Source organism: Sardina pilchardus, chromosome 21, assembly GCF_963854185.1.
Source record: "Sardina pilchardus chromosome 21, fSarPil1.1, whole genome shotgun sequence".
Lineage (NCBI taxonomy): Eukaryota > Metazoa > Chordata > Actinopteri > Clupeiformes > Clupeidae > Sardina > Sardina pilchardus.
Window position 1 is genome coordinate 28,980,452 of NC_085014.1, and position 23,491 is coordinate 29,003,942.

The 23,491-nt window shown below is 43.9% G+C and overlaps 1 protein-coding gene across 1 annotated transcript in view; it reads right to left on the minus strand.

The window, feature by feature from the left end:
• The window catches only part of LOC134068639 (A disintegrin and metalloproteinase with thrombospondin motifs 2-like), a 146,208-nt gene that overhangs the window by 20,711 nt on the left and 102,006 nt on the right, over nucleotides 1-23,491 (minus strand). The window contains exons 4-9 of the mRNA XM_062524324.1: nucleotides 17,942-18,141; nucleotides 7,341-7,424; nucleotides 2,017-2,173; nucleotides 1,564-1,669; nucleotides 969-1,112; nucleotides 509-641 (exon numbers count right to left, since the gene is read on the minus strand). Coding sequence (XP_062380308.1) covers nucleotides 509-641; nucleotides 969-1,112; nucleotides 1,564-1,669; nucleotides 2,017-2,173; nucleotides 7,341-7,424; nucleotides 17,942-18,141 — 824 coding nt within the window. The remainder of the gene's footprint in view (nucleotides 1-508; nucleotides 642-968; nucleotides 1,113-1,563; nucleotides 1,670-2,016; nucleotides 2,174-7,340; nucleotides 7,425-17,941; nucleotides 18,142-23,491) is intronic.

The window sequence follows — 23,491 nt, forward strand, 5'->3', positions numbered from 1 at the left end:
TGGAGTAGCAGTGCTCTTGTGTGAGGTCTTGGTGTGTTTGGATGCCAGCTGAGCACCAAGATGGGCTTCAGCTGAGCGTTAAAGTGCTATCAGAGCAGGAGCGTCCCTCTCTGTCCTCAAAGAACTCTTGAAGACACAACTCTTCCAAGAATACCTCCTGTCCTAGCACTTCTGACCACCTCACACACCTGCTCCTCTCTTCTCCTCTCTTCCCTCCTCCAACGCCCTCCTCTCATCATCCCTATTCCTCCTCTACCACTTCTCCTCCTGCCACACCTTGACTAGCAGCTCATACTGTATGTACTGTAAGCCCTGCTGTCCTGTGCTAGTGTGGGCAGACGCAGTGGCAACTGCACTGTAGCGCATTATTCTATTGCTGTAGCTGTAGCTTTGTAGCTACAATGTAAATGTAAATAGCTTCAATGTTATTCTATAGCTGTACGTCACTTTGGATAAATGCGTCTGCTGACCTGATGCAATGTAATGTAAACAGTGCGTCAGGACTTACCGCTGTGCACATCATGTAGCCGGCACCAAAATCAAAGCGGCACTGGTTGTTCATGGAGTAATGTAAACCAGGCAGGGATGGGATCGATGGCCACTCATGGTTGAATGGGTCGTCACGGAGACAGTCATACGAGCTGAGGAAGAGAGGCAGTGAGGGGACAACATGACCAGGAGTGTGCTGGGCCTTACTGACACGACTCACCAGCAACAATATGAAATGACATGCTTTGTATATCTGGCCCATGTGCAGCAATTGACTGCATTATCATGTGTATGTGTGTGTGTGTGTGTGTGTGTGTGTGTGTGTGTGTGTGTGTGTGTGTGTGTGTGTGTGTGTGTGTGTGTGTGTGTGTGTGTGTGTGTGTGTGTGTGTGTGTGTGTGTGTGTGTGTGTGTGTGTGTGTGTGTGTGTGTGTGTGTGTGTGTGTGTGTGTGTGGCCAGTGGACGAGGCTAGGACTCACTGCAGGTAGCGGTTCAGCTCGTGTTTGCTGCAGCGGGACCACTGGAAGCGGTGGAAGGCGGCCTGCACCAGAGGGGCCATGATGCTGCCCAACGGCACCTCGTCACCACAGCGGTTTCCCTGGCCATCATGCTCCATCCCCAGCCTGCACACACACACACACACACACACACACACACACACACACACACACACACACACACACACACCACACAGCACACACTTGAGAACATGCAGGCAAACAGCAACAAAACACACAACTCGAACAACCAAACAGCAGGACATGTACGCACAAGTATGCACATAAACAAAGACACACCTTCCAAGAAATGCACAAGCAACATGCAACATAATGCGCTCAAAGATGCTTAATTACTAACCTCCGTTTTAACCCTCTCAGACGTGCATAAGCATGCACCCTATCTTTCTCTCTCTGTGTCTCTCTCTCGCACACACACACACACACACACACACACACACACACACACAGTAGCACCCTATCTTTCTCTCTCTGTGTCTCTCTCTCTCGCGCACACACACACACACACACACACACACACACACACACACACACACACAGTGAATGATGTGCTCACACATGTCCAGTCTCATGGGCCACCACAAATGCGGAGGAGAAGCCGTCTTCATGGTTGAGAGTGCAGCTCCGCACTGGGTGACACATCCCCGTCACTGGGGCATAACCTGTCAACCAATCACAATCAGCGCTCATCTTTTGCTTTTAGCGCTAAAGAAGAAGTGAATGTAATAGCCCAGGTCCACCAGGGTTTTATACAATGTGTAGACAAAGATTCAGCTCCAAAGCAACCTCTGCAATAGTTCTGTCACTTCTCTCTCTCCTGCTAGTTAGGTTGCTGGCATCTAAAGCCATAATTTGGTCTGGGTGTTTCTGCCGAACTGTTTTAAGACATGGCACAAATGATAGTACGTGTCTGAATAAGAATGTATGTGTGTGTGTGTGTGTGTGTGTGTGTGTGTGTGTGAGTGAGTGAGAAGTGACAAGATGCCTATTGGACTCCATTGATAGCTACCCTGCATGCCCGTGGGGCCGAACTCCTGGCGTGTGAGGAAGATGGCGTGGTCGTGGTACTGGGTGTCGTCTGTGCTGCTCTTCTGCTGCAGGAACGCCCAGCGACACACATTCTGCAGACTCATGGACGGGTTGCCTTTTACTATCAGCTGTGCAGACTGGAAAGGGAAAGGAAGCAGAGAGAGAAAGAGAGAGAGAAAGAGAGAGAAAGAGAGAGAGAGACAGAATCAGAATGCGTATTCTTCCCAGACCCTCTCCTGTCTCTCGGATGAGCTTCTGTCAGCCAAAAAGCAAATCAACCTGATTCCAGCATCAACTGCACAGTCAATCTTCTGACTACTGATCATTCATGATGAGGCTTTCATTAGAACCTTAGTTTAAATTCACTGAATAATGCTGCAGTTATGGATGAAGATCTGAACAGATATCTGCACACACTGCAGAACTCTGAGCAGATGACTTGAAGCACTTTTCAGTGTGATTTCCAGTGTGGTTTCTGATCAAGACTTATGAGTAATGGCTGTGTGGCATGTGTACATGCATTGTTATAAAAATCCATGGGACAGAATGGTCTTTTCGCAGTCGGCTAAAGGCTTATCACACTCAGGACCCAAGTTTTCTTCCTCTCTCGACACAGCTGTTCATTGCAGCATTCACTCTGGGCCAGTAGGGGGGGCACTTGATGTGACAATCAGATAAGCATGCGCCCCCCTGGTCACACCGGGGCCACAATGTAGGTGAGGCACACACCCATAAAGCCAGGATCTAGGATATGTTGGATATTCCACATGCGCCACAAACACACACACACACACACACACACACACACACACACACACACACACACTCTATACAAGAACAAACACACATATTCAAGATGACACTTACACCAATACCCACAGGGCAAACAGCCATAGTACTAACTGGGCTGCCAATCGTAATGGCCCAAGATACTGGTGTAACATCACCGTAAATGTAAAATAATAACATTTTCGAGCAGTCATAGATGAACATGAACAACATACAGTTTAATCTATTGCAATATATTTCAATGCACAATTTCATAACAAATCATCCCCCAATGCAAATGTCTACACACACTAATCCCGGTGACAGCCAACCAAGCACCCCAGCCCTCCCCTCCCCACCCCTCCCCTCCCCGCCCCCACCAGATGCCTCCTTGCCTGTGCCTGTTGAGGTGTCCACGACCATGGCAACCTTGACAGGGCCAACAAGGAGGGTGTCCCCCCAGACAATTGCAACACCCTATCTATTTACAAATGTACACACTGTATTTACACTTATATATAGCCATAGCCTTATAGTGTTACTGTTTCTGCACTACAATGGTGCTGTTACTACACTGCACATAGCTGTACATACTGTATCTGTCTATATGGTTCATACTGAATATCCATATTTATTCTGTTTTCATATAATATATGCTGTTAATACACTGCATATATCTATATTACTGCTACCACATTGCACATACAGTATCTGTACATGTTGTTCATACATTGTTCATACTGTATTTACTATTTCCTACTTATTTATTCTGTTCTTATAAAATAACTGCTAATACACTGTACATATTTACATTTAATTTATATTACTCTAAACCACCTTCTGAAAACCAGCTGTACACTACTATCTACACTGCATTAGATTTCTTGTCCTGTCTATGCACCTGTCTCTACTTTTTTGCACCTCTGGTTAGACGCAAACTGTATTTCGTTGTCGTTGTACATGTAGTCCGCACAATGACGATAAACTTGAATCTAATCTACTAAGATTCCATGATGCCAATCTGAGCTCAAAAAGGAGTGGCCTAATGGTAGATTTGAGACAATATTAAGATCAGGTATCCTCCCAATAACCTCAATGAGGATTTTAAAACAACGATCATTACATAATAAAAGACATTTCTGCTCTCAGTCTGGTGAGTGCATGTTATACCTCCAGCACAAGCACACATTCACATGGAGAGAGAGAGAGAGAGAGAGAGAGAGAGAGAGAGAGAGAGAGAGAGAGACAGAGAGAGAGACAGAGACAGAGACAGAAGTTGTGTGTCCACAGCAGGCCGTGTCCAGATGGGTGTGGCCGGCCGGGGTGATGTAGTGAGTGTGTTCCGGGGTGTTCAGGGTCACACAGCAGATCAGTAGCACAGCGCCGCCAGCTACCATTGCACAGTAATTGGGGATGATGGACAGCCCGCCAGCTCGGCTGAGCAGGAGTCCCTGGCCAGGCTGCATGCTGATCAGGAGTGTGTGTGTGTGTGTGTGTGTGTGTGTGCACGTGTATGCACATCTGTGTTTGTGTGTGCACGTGTTTGAGAGTGCATGTGTGTGAGGGAGCGCAAGAGAGACACCTGCACCCCAGGGGGGTGACACGGCTGACAGGTTGGTACAGGGCGTTTGGCCTTAATCGTCTTGTGTCAGGGGAAGGGCCAGTGAGGGGGTGGGGGGGTTGGGGGGGAAGGGACATTACCCACAAATCAGTGTGCTCACTCCATCTGCCCAGCTCAGCTAAAAAAGAGGAATGTCGCCACTAACTCACGGTCAAGGGATACAGACGTTTTTGTGTCCATTTATGTGTGTGTGTGTGTGTGTGTGTGTGTGTGTGTGTGTGTGTAATATCATATAGTGATACAGTCAGTCTTATAGTTGAGTGCAAATATAAAGCATACTGTACATAAAAGCTACAAAGCAGCTACTTGGAAAAAGATTGTATGATGTTTGGGTTTACAAAGAGATACATGTTTTATGTAAGGCAGCCAAAACACTTTTAACACTGTCTAACACACATTTCAGTGACGATCATCACATATAAAATGCTTCAAGAAGGAAGCAAATAAATGTTGCTGTTGCCTGTTTGAAAATGTATCTGAATACTTAACGCAATCAGATGTGAAACGGAAATGTCTGCCTTTGAACCTCATGGCTGTGATGTTCATAGGAAACTGATTTCAGGGAAACGCTGGATGATGGATGACGATGATAATAATTATCAATGGTAGCACTAGTGGTACCTGAGCTGGCCTGACTTTGGGAGTTTCGATGAGAGACGCGATAAAGCAGGTACTTGTGTAATATCTGTCAAGGGCAAGGTGTCAAGAGACCACAGAATGGGAAAGGAAGAGATGGAGAGAGATGGAGAGAGATGAAGTGAGGTTGTCAGGAGAGAAGCAGATATTCATAGAGTCGTGTTTATGAATGAGGGAGGGCCATCATTGATTGTTTATCCTCTCTGAACTTCCCAGAATGCCTTGCTCCGTCCCTGTGGGGGGAGAGAGCTGATTGCGTAACATCAGCGTTCTGTGTGCTTTGGTGCTGAACTGTGAAGGCGTGCGACTTTGAAAACACTCCCCTGGGAATACCATGCTTTTAGTTCCCCCTTTTGCTCATTTTTGCTCAGTCCAGCGGAATAACATGCCCTAGGCCTCGCTAAGCTTCACACGTCAGGGGGGTGGAGGATGGCAGAGAGAGGGGAAAGGTAACTTCGCAGTCAGGGAGTGTTTGTGTGTGTGGATATGTGTGTACTTTCACCGTTTATTCACTGTCAAACCTACTGGCAAATGCTCATTAATTTACCTAGGAGGAGCCATGTGAGGTACTTTTAATCAACTGAGCAGTTAACTATTTATTTAAGCACTTACTTTGTGTGCTATATGCAAGCCAAGTCTTCAACATGTTTACGTACTAATATATCGGCATTTACCTTTAACATTTTGCAGGTAAGGAAACATCTTTTTCAGTGTAGTTGTGTCCTTGATATAAAACACTGTCTATTCACTAATGATGAATAACAATAGAGAAGCAAGTCAAATGGACTATAACCTGTGGCTACTGTCAGGTCAAGATCCCACTGTGTTAATTATGCACATTATATGCAACAACCACACACTAGTACACCAGATGTCAGCTATAGAACAGGTGGTCACACCTTAAAAAGCACAACATACTTCTGCATTTTCGAATGTGGGCATGCACACACACACACACACACACACACACACACACACACACACACACACACACACACACACACACACACACACACACACACACACACACACACACACACACACACACACACACACCTATACAGTCACCTTCAAGCAGACTTTAACACAGGTAAATATGTTACTTGGTTCATCATTTTATATACAGTACAGTACAAATATAAAAAAACACATGAGATTCTATCTGCTGAACCATGAGATTCATTTTTGTAACTCAATTCCGCAATCCTTCATTATGTGACGGATGAAATACAGATGGATTTGGAATCCTGACAAAAGGTGTTATTATCTCCACTTCTATTAGTTTCTGTTGCACAGTGGGAAAGCAGACCACAACAGGGCTGTTGTTTTGTTAAAGGTTTGAGGCACCAAGGAACGCACCCACCCAAACAAGCTTACAGTGGCATTACAGTGTTTTTCTCAAAACTAGCAAGGGAACTAGCTCAACGGCAATACAACTAAGTCTCAGTAACCAAAATGTCAGTATAGAAAAGTTAGGTAGGATCTCCATAATCTAGGACAGGTAAGATGGTAGTTTCCACCAACTTCCTCTTGGCTGACTGTGAAAATCAAGCACTATTCCGAAAATAAAATCCCAGCTTTAGCCTTAGCTTAGATAGCAAATGTTTAACATGTAACTTGAATGATAAGTCTTCCTCCAAAACAAAGCCTAGGTATTTGTAGGAGGAGACCAGTTCTATAGATCTACCCAGAGCCATATAGATACATATCAAATATGGCTCTGTATCTATATGGCTCTGGATCTACCTTGCAAAGTGCAAAGAGGTGCAAAGAGGATTCACACTTATGTTTCCTAGAATATACCAAGCATTTTGTTTTCTTATCATTCAAAACTAGTTTTAATGAGAGGAGGTTGTGCTGAGCTATTTCAAATGCTTCCTGCAACTTTGAAATGCAACTATCAATGGAGGATGCAAAACAATATACTATGGTGTCATCTGCATATAAATGAATACTTGCGTCTGATAGTTCTTACTGATGTATGTACTGTAAAAGTTGTATACATTTCTGGGATGGCACACTAATAGCCGGCAGTTAGTGGAAAAATGGTGTGTTCTTAAGTCCTTCATATGACCATATAACAACAAAATGAATCTGAGGATGTTATAAAAAAAAACATTTAACTGAAAAAACATTCTAAAAACGGCATCATGTAGCAAACAACTGATTAGCAGGCCTGCAAGCCATGAATCACATTTGATTGAGGTTCAATATTTAAAGAAAACACTGACATGTCAAATCACAGACAAAATACTGAAATGGAACACATAAAGACTTACCTTCTCAGCCCCCAGCATGATGATACGGACCAGAACCACGTTGATCTGGGCCCCAAGAGAATCGTCATGGTAAATCTCATTCACCTGTGAAGGCAGAGGAGTATTAGTCATCTGGTGACTATTCCATGACTGGAACATATCAGAGCATTGCAGGTGAGGCGTATAGATTCAGAGCTTTTCTGATTAAGACCTTAATAAGTTGAATTATTTTGAGTTAGATCATTACCGGCATCATTACATGAATATGCATTGGATAACTGTAACTATCATATCAAAATGAAATTACATCCCATTATGGTGTACTGTCGACAACCTCAACACTCAAGGCATGGCAGCTTTATCAGTCTACCCAGCTACATTTTCCATTTTAATGCACTGCCAATTCAAGGACACCTCTGCCCTTGGTTGTGACTCACATAATTGATATCATACTTTAAGTCCAATTTGGATCATTCGTCTCTATTGATCAAATACTTTTTGTGGGAAATACTGTACACCCTGCTGATAATGGAACAAGTGCACTACAGCTTTTATGACAATTCACCTATAATGGTTAGATCAAACATCCCCCTATCAGCCTAACACAAAGAGACTCTTCCTGTTCATTTCTAGCTATTCAGACAGAAGTGCTCTTGTAATAACAACCAATTCAACAAATCACTTCCAACTGGGCTTTGATTTTTCCATGTTCTACAAGTACATCTACTGCTGATAACAAAAATGTACCCTTGAATGTCATAATATACGGAAAAATGGGAACTTCCGCCATTTGCATTGACTATGCTTAAAAACTGCATATAGTCGTGAAAATAAGAATAAAATGTCATTATGAAATGTCATTCATTCACTCTGCCAAAACACACTAATCACTCTGCCAAAACACACTAATTTAAAATGTGTTCACAGCAAAAATTTATGCATGCAATTTATTTAGTTTAATTAATATGTTAGTTAGTATGTATGTAATTAATTAGATACATGTTTTAATCACTTGACCCTAATTTTAATCAGAAATTTTATTGCAATGGGAAATTGAAAGTTAAAAATCAAAAACAGCTCCTCGCACGCACGCATGCACGCACGCACACACACACACACACACACACACACACACACACATACACACACACACACACACACACACACACACACACACACACACACACACACACACACACACACACACACACACACCATGCAACACCTGAAACTGTCAAGTTCCATCTGGCTGACAAACTATTTATTTTGTCAGTGGAAGCCATGAAACGGTGGCAGAACCATTTTTAAAGACCCATTGTGGCAAGTTTCTTTGCGTTTTAGCAAATGGATGGCCATATAATAAGCGGAATAATGTATTGTCCGCCGGTAATTATCGGAAAATAAGTCCCAACACACAGGTGTCAGACATCAGATGAGCAGGCATCAGGTCTCAGGTAGGCTAATGTTTTAGACGTCAAATGAAAATGCATCATGCGTCACGCAAAACGGCATGAGGTGAAACAGCCTCAGATGAAAAGCTGTCAGACAAAGCAGCAAACTGGTAGCTAGCGATAGCTAGCTGAAATATAAAATTATTCTGCCCTTCCCCTCTTATCGCGCCCTTATGTGTAGGCTAAGCTATAAAGGGTCTGAAAAAACAACTTACAGTAAGTTAGCTCAGCTGATGTCAGAGACCTGTGCATTTCCATAAATTTGACAGAGGTTTTCCCAAGACCTGATGCCTTTCATCTGATGTCTTACACCAGACTCTGACACTCTGAAGATTTCCTAATAAGGAGGACACCATTCAATGGATCAAAAAGGAAAAGATTGTATCAAGAGTGTTCAATGGCCTGCACAGATTTAATAATTTCAGCCCAATTTTACCCCCCTTCTGTCTTGTAATGTATCTTTCAACTACCAGACATGTATTGTCCACAACTCCACGACCAAAAGTCTATGCATGTTATAATTTTTGGGGAATCTCCTACAACTCCCGTGTTGTTCAACTCACTATGACAACAGACGATGAGTATGATACAGGCTACATGATCTTGTAATGTGGTCAATCTCCCGATCAAGACGCAGCAAGAATGTATGGTTCTCTGATCTCTGCCTAGTCTGACATGGTCAATCATAAAAGACCATTGTGGAAGACAAAACAATTGTGTAATCCTTTTGTAAGATTCTGAATTTGAAATCCATATATCTAATTTTCACCCCTGACCCCTGATCTTCTTCATTCTTTTGTCTACTGATGCCTTAATGCTGGGACATGGGAAATGTGCTTCACATAGAGGGAGAGGAGAGAAAGAGGAGAGAGAAGAGGCAGACAAATTGGTGCAGAAGTTCAGAAATGACGTCCTGAGCGTCTGAGGAAGGCTGCTAATGAGACATAGGAATGTAAACACAGCCACCAATAATGAGCTTTCTGATGGACAGACAGCAGAGAGAGAGCCGGACTGGTGCAAGAGGGAGGCAGACAGGGGAGTGCTGTGTGCAAAGAGTGAGAGACAAAGGGAGAAAGAGACCATTTGTCTTTGCAAATATTTCTCAAAATCTGGGAGCACAATTTTCTGTAATTATTCAGGCAATATCGATGACATTGGCGATAAAATTGAATATAAGACTAATGTGAGTGTATTTTACGTGGGTGTGCAAGACAAAAGTGGTGTATGTGCACAATAAAAGTAGCATGTATGTGTGCATTTTATGTGGATGTGCAAGACAAGTGGTGCATGTGCAAAATAAAAGTAGCATGTATTTGTGCATTTTATGTGCATGTGCAAGACGAGTGGTGAAAGCAGCTCATTTGCATGTGGAAGAAAATGTAGTGCATGTGCAAACTTTCATGTGCATATGCTTGGCCTACATGTAAGCTTTTAGTGAATATGCCTATTCTTGACACATGGCTTAGGGGCGCTTCATAAACATTCATTAAAATTAGCGCTAGCTTTCGAAGGTTTTCTTCAGAGTCACAGTGGTACAATTCAATTGATTGACATGTTGCATTCGATTGTAAAGTCTGATGTCACGGACCCAACACCTTTTTCATCAAAAACGTTTACTATTGCAGCCATGCATTTATATTTCACACGATGTAAACATGGTCATCATAACCTTTGTTTTAGTGAGGGTAAACATTGCTTAACAGAGTCATTAATGTAGCTGTGTAGCCTGATGATATATTATAAGCAAAGGTAACACCCAAACCTCCACAAAGAATATGATTTTGTTAGGTTGAGGGAGCAAGTGAGTAGTAGAATGACAATTTTCTTATTGGCTAACCTAGGCTACTCTGAATAGTGAAAAAAAGGTTATTTTTATTGTCTATGGGAAAGAACGAGTGACTCTGGAACCAGTTGGACCCAGAGAAAGAATTCTCGGACATTATTGCATCACGACGATGTTAAGGATATCAATGCCTGCCCCAGCTGTGGCACAACTGGCTGGGGCACCTGCACCGTACGCCAGCGACCCGGGTTCAAATTCCACCCTGTGGTCCTTTCCAGATCCATCCCTGCTCTCTCTCCTATTCGCTTCCTGTCTCTCTCCACTGTCCTATCAAAAAAGGCATAAAAAGCAAAATATACTTTAAAAAAGGATATCAATGCCATTGATAGCCATTCTTGCCTAGTATAAATTGAAACCGTGGTGCTTGAAATTCTGGTTTGTGCATGTGGAGTGTTCTGCAGAGATTCCACCTGCAAATGCTTTGCCACTTACGGGCATTTTGTTTAATATTTCTCACCCAGACCTGTTTATGAAACATAATACTTTCATTGGATAATTGCATCACATTGGCTAGATTGATTTGCATAATATTGAGCCTTGCCTAACTTCTTGACGCACCAGAGCTGCTCAAACAGCTGTGCTGTCGTCCCAAATCCAATGATGATTTAACAAATCATCAACGACACCTTGCAATCGTAATCATGCAAAGCAGTGAGCACACCAGAACTGTGGACACCCAGTGTTAGCCTATTTGATATAGCCTACCTTTAAAATGTGTAGGCTAAATCTGTGCATTTTATATCCTGGAAATCCAGACACAAGGGATTCTAGGGATCTAGAGAGATTTAGGGTCTGGCTATGAGTAGTGAAAACGGCCCAACTCCAGGGGCAGCACCAAGCATGCGTTTGAAAAGATCACTGCACGCAACTGGATAACACTTTATACTTCATGCTTTATATGGTCTTTATTATTTTTGTATTGTACATTCCCCTGGCGTAGTTGCAACAATGCTGTTGATTTGTATGTTGTGTACTATTCGTACTGTTTGTATACTTCAATTGATCCAATATCAAAAAAAAAGTAACAAAATGACAAATTTAACCACAATAAAGAGGTTTATTTTCAGTTTGCCGCAGTAAGTTTTGAAAATGACATCATACATTTCTTATTGTTGATTAGCATGACTGCTCTTATGATTTATATCATTTCAGAGCTTTTCTATATTGAAGGTGTTTTATATTCCCAGTTTATGGCACGTAATAGCTCTACCTAGTAGTGATTTTAATTTGTCTTTGAAGTCAGCATGTTCACAGACCTGTGTGAAAGAAAGTACATTGATGTGCACTTCAATAGCCATTTTCAAAATGAAAATTAATGGACGTAGTCATCTCATATTTTGCACACGTGCAATAGGGTCATAGATCTTTTCATTAACAATTCCAGGGTAATCTGAGATGGTTAAGCATGCATTTGATGAAGTGACACAGAACGTTCCTTACAACTGCAACAAATATCCTATAGCACACATCCCTCATGTATCACACAGCTGTGTGAAAAACTCTATTTAGATGTGTTGTTTTCTGCATGTAAGATATGCTACGGTTACTGTATTGAACACTGCGGATTTATCTATTAGAATGTTGGCAGAGAGGAGTGCTTGCTACATGCCAAGTTCTACTAAGTTACTGCGGAAGCTATTACATGAGTGATAAAAATCATTTCAAATTAATATCCCCAGTCAAATGATTGATTTATTTATAAGACAAAAACTGGGTAACAAGCAGAATAATTTACTGCTATGCAGTCATTATTAAATGATCAAATAAACAGAGGCATTCAAGAATGCTTGACTTCACAGAAAGGGCCTGATCATCCTGCCTGAGCAGATCCAGTGGTAATGAAAGACACCTCTACATATCATATGTCCCCATTGTACTTTATATGGAAACTGCAGGAAGTTGTAAGAATAATCACAGTGTGTGTGTGTGTGTGTGTGTGTGTGTGTGTGTGTGTGTGTGTGTGTGTGTGTGTGTGTGTGTGTGTGTGTGTGTGTGTGTGTGTGTGTGTGTGTGTGTGTGTGTGTGTGTGTGTGTGTGCGCGTGTGTATTTAAAACGAATATAAAGGTCAACAGTCCTGACATGGTCATAGTCATAGAGAGGAATGAATCCCTCCAGCACTCCCTCATGTTTCATCCAGCTAACTTCTTTTGTCTCTCATCCTTTTCCCATCAAAGCTTGAGTCCGGTTGCTTAGCAACCATCACATTGGAGATGGGTTTGGGGCTCCGTGTCATCCCCACCTGCTTCTCTCTGCCTCCCCACTACACTCCTCCCAGCCATTCCGCTAGCAGGCCTCTCTGTCTGCTAGCTCTCCTTTTCAAACGGCTGCAAAGTGAATAGCGCACCTAATGAATGTCATGCGCCGTCTTGACAGTCCCACCGCGGCATTATGCCACAGAAATCCTAGTCATGGAATTTCATCCTTAAAAGTGAAGAGAATGGTTTGAATGGTATCACAGTGGCAGTTCTTGTTTGCACTTAGAGTACATGTAAGTATATTAGAAAGCCCTCTAGCAAGATGCTGGCCACCGCACGGAGCAGCCAGGCAAAAAAAAGCAGCCATATCTCCTGGCAGACTTTACAGTGGTACCCCATTGCAGTGTGTTGCCAAGGTAATGGTCTAGCCCAGTCAGGGTACAGTTGACTTCTAGGTGACCCTGGCACAATGTGCTCAAGCTTAATGAGCAGGACACACAGGCCACGGGCCCTCCCTGCCTGCCTGCCTGCTCTGCAGCTCACGCTGAGCTCCACTTCAGAGGTGAGCGTTAGGAAACAGCAGCCAGCCACATGTGCTGCACCCCTGGACCACTGGAGCTTAGAGAGCACCTTATCTAATGTGATGCCTCCACACAGTGTCACATGGACACATCAACACATGCAGAATACATACACACACATACTTTCTCTCTCCCTCTCTCTGAGACACACATACAGTCATCCACCCACCCCACCCCACCCTACACACACACACACATTATTATTCAACCTCAAACCATATTTCTCTTTTTTTCCTCCATAACCTCCTTGGCTGTGTGTTCCCTCTTCTCCCCATCCCCCCCAGTGTCTATTCTCTCTCCTTTTGTCTTTCCGTCTGACACACACACACACACACACACTCACACACACACACACAGACACGCACACACACCCCTCCCCCACTCCCGTCGTTCCCCTCGTTTCCCTTTAAAAGTGCACCTCTCATTAGTGTTGCCCCAGCGCTGGCCTCGTGAGGAGTGCTATGCTGGCTGAGGTTTCATCAGTGAGGTTTCAGCCTGCAGGTAACTAATGGAGTCCTGGAGGTCAGCGAGTCAGAAAATCATTAATACGAGATTAATAATGCAGCAGGGGCCGGCGCTGGAGCGGCTCTGCTCTGCTCGGGCTGTGGAGGCCTGGAAGAAGACACGGAGACAGGAGATGAGAGGGTGTGAGAACGCCACCGAGAAATGGAGGTGCATATCAGACTGGATGGATCAAAAATCCCCACATCCAAGTCTGCGCAGACATTCATGCTTCCTTCTGTTTTGAAAAAACGGTGTCATGTGGCTACGGGTTTTATAATACATAAAAAGTTAGAAAAAGAAAAGAAAGCTAAATAAAAGAAAGTTTTAAGAGAATAGTTTTTATGGTAACATATCATTCAAGGATGTACATTTTTTTTTTGCCAGAGTGAAAAGCGTTCCCCTGGAACTCCTGATTGCCACTCTCTTTGCGTGTCTTTTCACTCCTGTCAGAATGCTTCATCTGTTCCATCACTTTGGAGCCAGCCACTGTGTGCAGCACAGGCGTCCAACTGAAAGCTCACACAGTCAGGTCACACTCCCAAGAACACTTAGCTGACTCCAAGTTAATCCTCAACTTTCATGAGCGCGCTGTTACTCCGAGACTGCCCTCCCTAGTCACAAGGGCTCTGAGAGCTTGTGTGCACCACGCCAGCACAACAGAACACAGTGCTCTCATACCGCTGATGTAAGCCTCCACACCTAGCTGTAGCGTTGAGATAGCAACCCCTGTTGGCCACAAACACGAGGCTAGACAAGCAATTCCCCATATGGATGCATCTCCCCACCCCCTCACTCACTCACTCCACTCCCTCCCCTCCACGAGCAGAGTCAAGTTTGCCCACAGTCTTATTACAGATCACTGCCATTTTCACCTGACATTTTGGACTGTCATTACCTGTCTGACATTTCCCCCCCTGGTACAAGGTGCTCCACCAGGCTGATTACATAATGACCCAGCTGTGCTGTACACACATCTTCAAGGCCTTCACACAGCATTGCTCCCAGGGGGAGGTGGGCTAGAAACAATAACCTGGTCAATGGCTCACAGTGTCTAATTAAAAATGTGAAAAGGTCTACAATATGTTACCCAGTGGCTATGTCTTGTGTGGGTATTAGGTTGTGTGTGTGATATCAATTATGGCATGTTGCTTTACACACTTTCCCTCCCTCTGAAGAAGCATTTTGTTTAGCATGGTAACATAGTGGTGAACTATACAAAACCTACACAATATATAGGCCTACATTCATGAAACAACTCCTGAAAACACCTGAAACAGCAGTCTTACAATTTATATGCAATAAAATTAGGCTACTTTGTCATGCTGTAACACACTCAGGGTTGCTTTTCTTGTTTTTGGAGAAACCTTAACAGTATTGGTCAAAAGATCCCAATAAAATCATCAAAAGCGACAAACCCAAGGAGAACAAGTGTGGTGTCTGCAACAGGACTCTGGGTCATCCCAATGCAGCTTTGTGTACAGTATGAAGGACTGGCATGCCCTCCTCCATTCCTCACTTTAAATAACATGCGGTCCTCCGAGGGAGGCTGCCAGAGCCCTGCACGGCTGGCATAAATCAGCCGCTCCTCCTGCGCTGCGCTGCGCTCGGCCTCCTGCCCTTGACCACAGCGCCGCGTCCACGGGAGAGCACAGGTGCGGAGGAGGGGGCCTGTGAGCCGGGAGGTCTGGGCATCTTTTGATTCCAGTCTTGGGCCATTGATTCCCTATCATTTCCCATGGACCTATCTGAGAAAGCGATCAATGTGTTTGTGCATCTTTTGGAGCGCTTCGCTCTCTGTTCTATCTGGAAAGCCAATGAGGGTCAGCAGATCAGCTCCGACAGGCACACAAGCCCATTCACATAAACACACCCACAGAGCCTGACGCACACTTCACAAACAGAGCCGTTTGTTCCATGGAGTTGGAAGACCGATAGCCATTCCTGACCATTGATCACCACCATTAGTGCAGCACATGCTGGCCATGTGCACAGTGGCAGGCCCTAACAGGCGCGCACATACATGAACCCACAGACAAACAGACAAACACAGACATCAGTCTTGGTCTCAACGTCCAGCAGACAGAACACCCTGCCGCCCACACGTTGTCTGCAACGACCTCAGAATGACCCTTTAAGCAGAAGAGCCGTAGTGAGAGAGGCAGGAGGAGAGAGCGAGGTCTCCTAGCCCCTGGGCCTCTTTGCTGCAAAGTGTGAACAAAACTGAGAGACAAAACCCCACGCCAAACTCCGTGACAGCCACACCTATCAATTTCTATCAGGCGCGACAATAAGGACAAGGAACTACAAGGGTAGACGGAGACAGGCGGAGTGTGAGGGAGACAAAGCACTCGCTCTCTTCAAAAGCTATCTTTAGTATTCCCCGACGAATAGAGCTCCAAGAGGGAGGAGAGCAGAGAAAATGCTTTTCTGGAGCAACAAGTTATTTTGATTGTTTACCTGAGGTGCTTTCAAAAAGGGTGGGGGGGGGGGGGGGGTGTGTGTGTATGTGTGCGTGTTTCCAGATGGTAGTCGGAGCATTAACTACGGAATTTTAATGATTTCAGACAAACACTCGGCGTAGCACACCAAACATAGCAGCGGCTTGTTCTGATTGCGAAATCCGCCATGCTGGATATCACATGCTCCTGGCTTTGACTGGTGCCTGCTCTGTTGGTTGCGAACTGCTCCGTGCTCCCAGGAGGCTTCACTGTTGTCAGGCAGAAGGTTTTGACAGCAGTAATGGAGCCACGCGGCAGCGCTCTGCTTCTCAAGTCAGAGGGGAATCAAATCAATTCACAAATAGTCCTCTGATATCATTAACACGTCACAATTTGCTCAATCAGTGCGAATAAAAACCATTCAAAAGATTCAAGCACTAACTCATACTCTCCGTCAGTATTACTTGGAAGGCAAATTGGCTAGCACACAACTCAAGTCAAATATTAAAGGATATACACACTCCTGAGTAAATGCAGCTAAGCTATCCATACAACCCGGCTAGAAGTGACTAGTGAGCACACAAGCCTCTGAGCGCTGGAACCAACTCCAGTCTGCGCTTCAGCACATCACCTGTCCCTCCTTTACTCTCTCCCTCCCAACAGAGAGACAGGAGCTCTCTCCTCCTAAAGCGAAGGAGCAAACTTTCAGATGGAACGCGTGGGAGAGCGAGTATGTTTATTTATTTATCTCTGTTTATCTGATGTTCAGTAATTTATGCACAATGCAGCATGGAAATACCCTTTCCCTCCTTTTGGAGAGTGCGTGTGCTGTGGATATTCACTCCGAACCGTCCAACTTACCAAGACATGAACACAGAAAAAAGGGAACGCAGATGCATTAGAAAGATTGAAACTTGTACTGTAGGCTGCAGCTTTCCCCTCTTGATATCGCCTCCTCCATCTTTCTCTTTATCATTGCAGGCTACAGGTTAATAGAGGCACAATATGTCATACTCTTAATCCTATTTTCCCCACCCCCTTGATCTCTCCCTCTCTCTCTCGCGCTGGCTCTCTCGCTCAGCAGGTTTAATTTTCCTAGATTAAAGGACTGCCGGAGGGTCACGGCCCAGCTAAGCACTCTGTTGTGTCCTCAAGAATATTGTCCTTGCCTCATTGTCACTGTCCTCATGCCATGCCATACGTGCACACAGACAGGCCACACACACTCCACATACACACTACGTCACCACAGACAGGATGGCTACAGCTGGCAAGATAAGAACTTCTATTCTTACTAAAAACATTGAATCTTAAAAAATTGTACATTAACCATTGAGATAAATGGAAGTCGAATGTCAGTGGACTAGGGGAACACAAAGGGGGTTGATCAATGCTAATGTTTATGCTTGACTCTAGGTCACATTCATTTGAGCTACAGCACTTTCAAACACAGCAGGGAAATATTTCCTGAAATCATCACAACTTATCAGATTCTGCTGTAGCATTGTGCAACATCCTCTAGCATCAGCACAAACCCATAAGTGTTCCAGGCTTTGCTGCAAACAAACCCCCACATAACCTTGCCAGTGCAGAATGCTGCCATACTTACAATATTCATGAGCGTGAGCAGATACATCTGGACGTGCTCATGGCCATGGAACTGCTCCACAGAGTTGTCCACTCCAAGCATGACCTCAATGTTGTAGTCTCCGTCCTGAGCCTGTCTGCGCGCCCTGCGGCTCTGGTTCACATTCTGCTCCACTCCGCGGTACAGCGTCTCAAGGTCCATCAGACCGTCCAGAGCGGCACCTGCCAACAACACACAGGACAGCACCGTGAGACCCCAGTGGGCCAGCTGGAGAAGCCGTCATATGGTGCACTAACTACAGGACACTAGGAGCTCCGTCTCTGGAGAGCACTTGTTACTGTAGACCTGAGGGAGCCTGAAAGAATGGGAGAGTTTTGGTGAACTGGTCCTGTAGCGCGTCCATAACTAATACAAATACATTAGATACCTGGTGGGAAATCACACATGGATACAATTTATACTAAATTAAATTATGCACAACATAATGTGATACATTTGCAGAACAGTGGTGAAAATATCTCAATATCTATCAAGAAAGTACAGTAATTTCCCGCATATAAGCCGCATTGTGTATAAGCCGCAGGATAGTGTTTTATGCAAGTTAAAAGAAACAAAACCATACCAACACCATATTAACTGCCCCCCTGTATTAACCTCAAAGCTGAAGAAACTTTGCAAAATCTATGCATAAGCCGCGGCTAATAGTCGGGAAATTACGGTATGACATTCATAGGAAAAAAACACTAAGATACTCTGAAACCTGTGAACATGTTTTTTTATTATCATTATTATTAATATTATTAGTTTAAGTTTAAGTGTAGAGTGAACTGAAAAACAATCTCCTACTGTGCTCTGGTGCTGCAAGTGCATCTGTTTTAGTTTATCTAAGATAGTAAACCCTGTATCATGTTGCTAAATCAGTCCATTTTACAATCCCAATTGTAAAATACCAACGATCCTAAAGGGCAGAGATAATATGCAGCCATGCAAGAGACACATGGCCGCCAGAAGTAGGCGAGTAGAACTCTGCTTTATGCACCTATTCTCCATAAGAGGAGGCAATGTGATGTGATGGGGGAGAGCACAAGACTGGCACTAGCTGTTACCTGACAGCTTCAGCTACACAGACCAAAGCGTCTTGAGGCTGGGAAGATCTGCCACCCAGTCTACCATCACCCAATCAGCAAGGGATGTCCTTCCTGCTCCTCTTATGTAATGTTTCCGTGGCAACCCGCTCATGGGTGAAACAACGCTCAGCTGGGCTAATATTGGCTCAGCACTAACTTCCTTATTGGAAGATCAGGCTCAGAGTCAGGATCTTGGCCACAGTCTCAGGCACAACTGTCAGGGTAAGAAACACTAATGGCGTGCGGGAAGGTGAGGACCGCCCTTCACAGCTCCCAGCAGTGTTGTCTTTCCTTGTTCAATATATTTTTGTGATAATATTGCAACTGCAAAGTATTATTTTAGGCGATGTGTCTAAGAAATTGTCCAAATGACAGGAGGAAAAAAGGGATAATCAGACTTAGGCCAAAATAAACGGATGTAATATGCTACCATCTGTTTTGAATGACCTACTGGAGGACATCTGTTACCAAAATAGAATCTAGTATGTTCTGTGATCTTCTTTTGTCCAGATGATTTTACAAATTAAAAACGTGTAGTTTTATTTTAAGTATGTGGTTATGTTACTCAGGATGGAACAAACATGTCTAGTGCATTTAGTGCTTTTGCCAACCTTGTACACTATGCTTAACTTCCCGACTGCCATTCCATTCTCAAAGACTCCTAAACCACAGAGTCTGAATACCTGAAACATCCAATAATGTAAAATAGTAACTAATATTAAACTCACAATTTCCTACCACGCTCTGTTCTCCCCTCCCAGATGCACTAGCCCAGCGGTGTGCCATTTCCACATGGGGGTATAACAGCACCACACGCTCTTGGTGCATCCCTCTATATGTGTGGGCTACACTCTGTGAAGTTATGTAATGGTGTGTGTTTGTGCGAGAGTCTCGTCTTAAGACTGTTTGACAACTATGTCACAGTTGTTGCAGCGCACATTTGATCAGCGTGCTCCTCCTCTCTCTGGCGCTGGCGCTGCTGTCATTAGGCACCCGGCGCCATGCCCCACCCTTCACCTGTCTGCCAGGGACAAGTGGCCTCCCGTCTGCCCCTGCGTCTCCCCACAATTCATATTCAGCTGGCGCTCACCCTTATTAGGATACAAAGGTACTTTGTCTTTCAACCTTTGCAAATGTCAAGAATGTCTACGAGTCCATGGAACAAAGGGAGAGTAGCGCTAGAGTGGGGAGGGGAGAATCCGGGGAGAGGGAGGCGGACACAAATATTTTGCAACTGCAGACGGCGGCGGAGTTCTATAAGATGAGGTTTAGAATATACAGCTTCCCTGGTTCTGTGGCTTACAGAGCATTCTGTGCTGTGCATTACAGGGTATTCTGTACCGACACAACACCAGCTTTCTTCCAGTGGCTCTATGGTTCAGCTGACCTCTGTCTGAATGTGTTGTCTCTCAACCTGCTCTCAGGGGAGATGGGATGTGAGGCCAAGGTTACTCTTAAGCTGGCGCCCTGCTGAGGATGATCTATGATGTACAACTCTACCTGTGGAATAAGGGAAGCAAGTCCCTGCTGCCGTAAGCAATGGCATGGCTTCAGAAACACGATACACTACAGTGTAAGGGCATTCATTTGTACAGAACAGGTTATCTCTGTGAAGTCAAGCACTGGCTATTTCTCTGCCAGTCACAAAGACAGTGATAGCACACTGCTGAGGAGCTATTTGTAGCGTAGAGAGCAGAGTACAACGACAGAGAAACAATGCTGTACAGTTCACCTCACACATCTGGCAGACACTGTACAATTGGACATATATTAGATTGGCTTTGAAAGAGTTGTGGATCAGTTGCTTTATGTGCATACTGTATATTCATAGTTCATTTGTTATTTTACACTCAATTGTATCTCTTGCCTATGATACGTTCTCTAGATTTAGATTTAGGATCAAATGGAAGCCTGTATGTGCACCTCTGTTCACTCCCAGGGGTGTCTTAGTCTATAGATACTACTGTAGGTGTGCTGTAGGTGAGTGGAGGGGCTTTCACATCTTCCCATTGCCGTTTATACTGTAGCTCCAAGTACTCAGAAAGCATTCTTTTAACATAGCGTTTGGCCAGGTCCACGGCAGGGCCCGCCTGATTAGGCACCCTCTAATTGGACCAGGCCTTGTGATCTGTATCTTCTCCATACTCATACAAAGTTGGAACAAGAGGTCACACACCCCGTTTGTAACATACTTAAGTTTCGGCTATTTCCTTGTTTAGTTAGAGATACGGGCGAATCCTTGGTGAAGCTTGTTTCTATCCCTTGATGCACATTATTGAAAGAATAAAGGCTGTTTCTGGATTGCCCACAGTCTCCAGATATCAGTGATACAAGGAAAATTACCAGCAGCTTACATGTTGCATTTCAGTCCTATCTGAACGAGCACTTTCACTCATTTTTACGGACTGCAAATACATGGCTCTTTTATGGCTATGGCTATGGCTATGGCTATGGTTATTTAGCAGACGCCTTTGTCCAAAGCGACATACAAATAAATAACAATACAAATTAAATTAACAGTGAACAATTACAAACTAGGGAGAATAGTAATATTATCAGTAAAACAATAATTTTAAGCACTAACCTAATGAGAAATAAAACAGTGAAATGAGAATAGCAATCAAATAAGTCACTCAGTTAATTATATATAATAATAATAACTAAAGCATGGTATGGCTAAATTTAAGGACAATAGCAAAATAAATTTCAAATTCTATCAATAGACAAATTATAACAAAACAATACATTATACAAACCATAACACATCACAAACTCAAAGGACTAAGTGCATATTAAATAAATATGCCTTAAGACCCCTCTTAAAAGATCCAAAGCTGTTGCTGGAACGGAGAGCACTGGGCAACTCATTCCACCAACACGGAACCACTGAAGAATAGGATCTACAATTTGACCTAGCATGTATGGTTGGTCGACATAACAGACGCTCCTCAGAAGATCGCAATGGGCGGTTGGGAATGTACATCGTGATTAAAGAACTGAAGTAGCTGGGAGCAGATCCAGTCAGTGTCCTATAGGCCAGAGTGAGAGATTTAAATTTAATTCTGGCTACTATAGGGAGCCAGTGGAGAGTAACTAGGAGAGGGGTTACATGTGTCCTCTTTGGCTGATTGAAGACCAGTCGTGCTGCAGCATTCTGAATCAACTGTAGTGGTCTTAATACACAAGCAGGTAGGCCAGCTAACAGAGAATTACAGTAGTCCAGCTTGGAGATAACCATTGCCTGTACAAGAAGCTGAGTGGAATCTTGTGTCAGATAAGGTCTGATCTTCCTAATGTTGTACAGGGTATACCGACATGACTTTGCAATTGAGGCAACATGCTCAGAGAAAGTAAGTTGGTCATCAATTATGACACCCAAGTTACGTGCCGATCTGGTTGGAGTCAGTGAGGATGAATCAAGCTGGATATTGATCTGTTGGGGAATAGCTGTTTTTGCTGGAAACACCAAGAGCTCAGTTTTGGAAAGATTAAGCTGAAGGTGCTGATCCTTCATCCAGATTGAAATGTCCTTCAGGCATGCAGAGATCCGATGGGAAACACTAGAGTCCTCAGGTGGGAAGGATAGGAAAAGTTGAGTGTCGTCCGCATAGCAATGATATTCAAATCCATGAGAGCGAATAATCCCACCTAAAGAAGTGGTGTAAATAGAGAAAAGGAGGGGCCCTAATACTGATCCTTGGGGGACTCCTGTAGTGAGGTCATGAGACTTTGATATCTGTCCCTGCCAAGACACGCTAAAAGAACGCCCTTTAAGGTAAGACTTGAACCAGTCAAGAGCTTTCCCAGAAATTCCCAGTTCATATAGTGTAGTTTTACCTTTAAACACACCTTAGACATAACCTCAGGTTATACTAATCCTGTGCAAATAGACAGGCACGTGAGTCTTTCATCATATGAGGAGTTGTATGGAGGCAAAACTTTTTTTTTTATCAAGTAAAGTTAATGCATATTTATTCCCCTTTAGTTTTCAGTCAGCATCAAGACAGCTTCCAAGATCCCAAACTACTGCCATTCAATGGGGCGAGGATGTGTACTGTACATCAAGTAGCCACTCCAATCTGTGTCATTTTTACCAAGATTTCTTATCTTGTGCAAATTGGCCATAAATTACAGATGTCTAGTGGTAAAATGACATTACTCCAACGCCTCATATCAAACTAATCCTCTCTGAATAGGGCTTTACAATCTTTGAACATGGATAAACATCTTCCACACTGAGACACCAAATGAAACTTCATAAATAACAAAAAAAACATTTAACACACCTGCTCATGGGAATATCCAGCTGGTGACCCCTGGCATCCAAGGGTCAGAGTGGAAAAGGTCAAAGGTGAGCGTTACCATGTGGCATTAGAGGGTAAATGCAATAAAAACTCTGTGTGTTCAGGAATGTGTGTGTTTAGGAATGTCTACCCTTCATAAA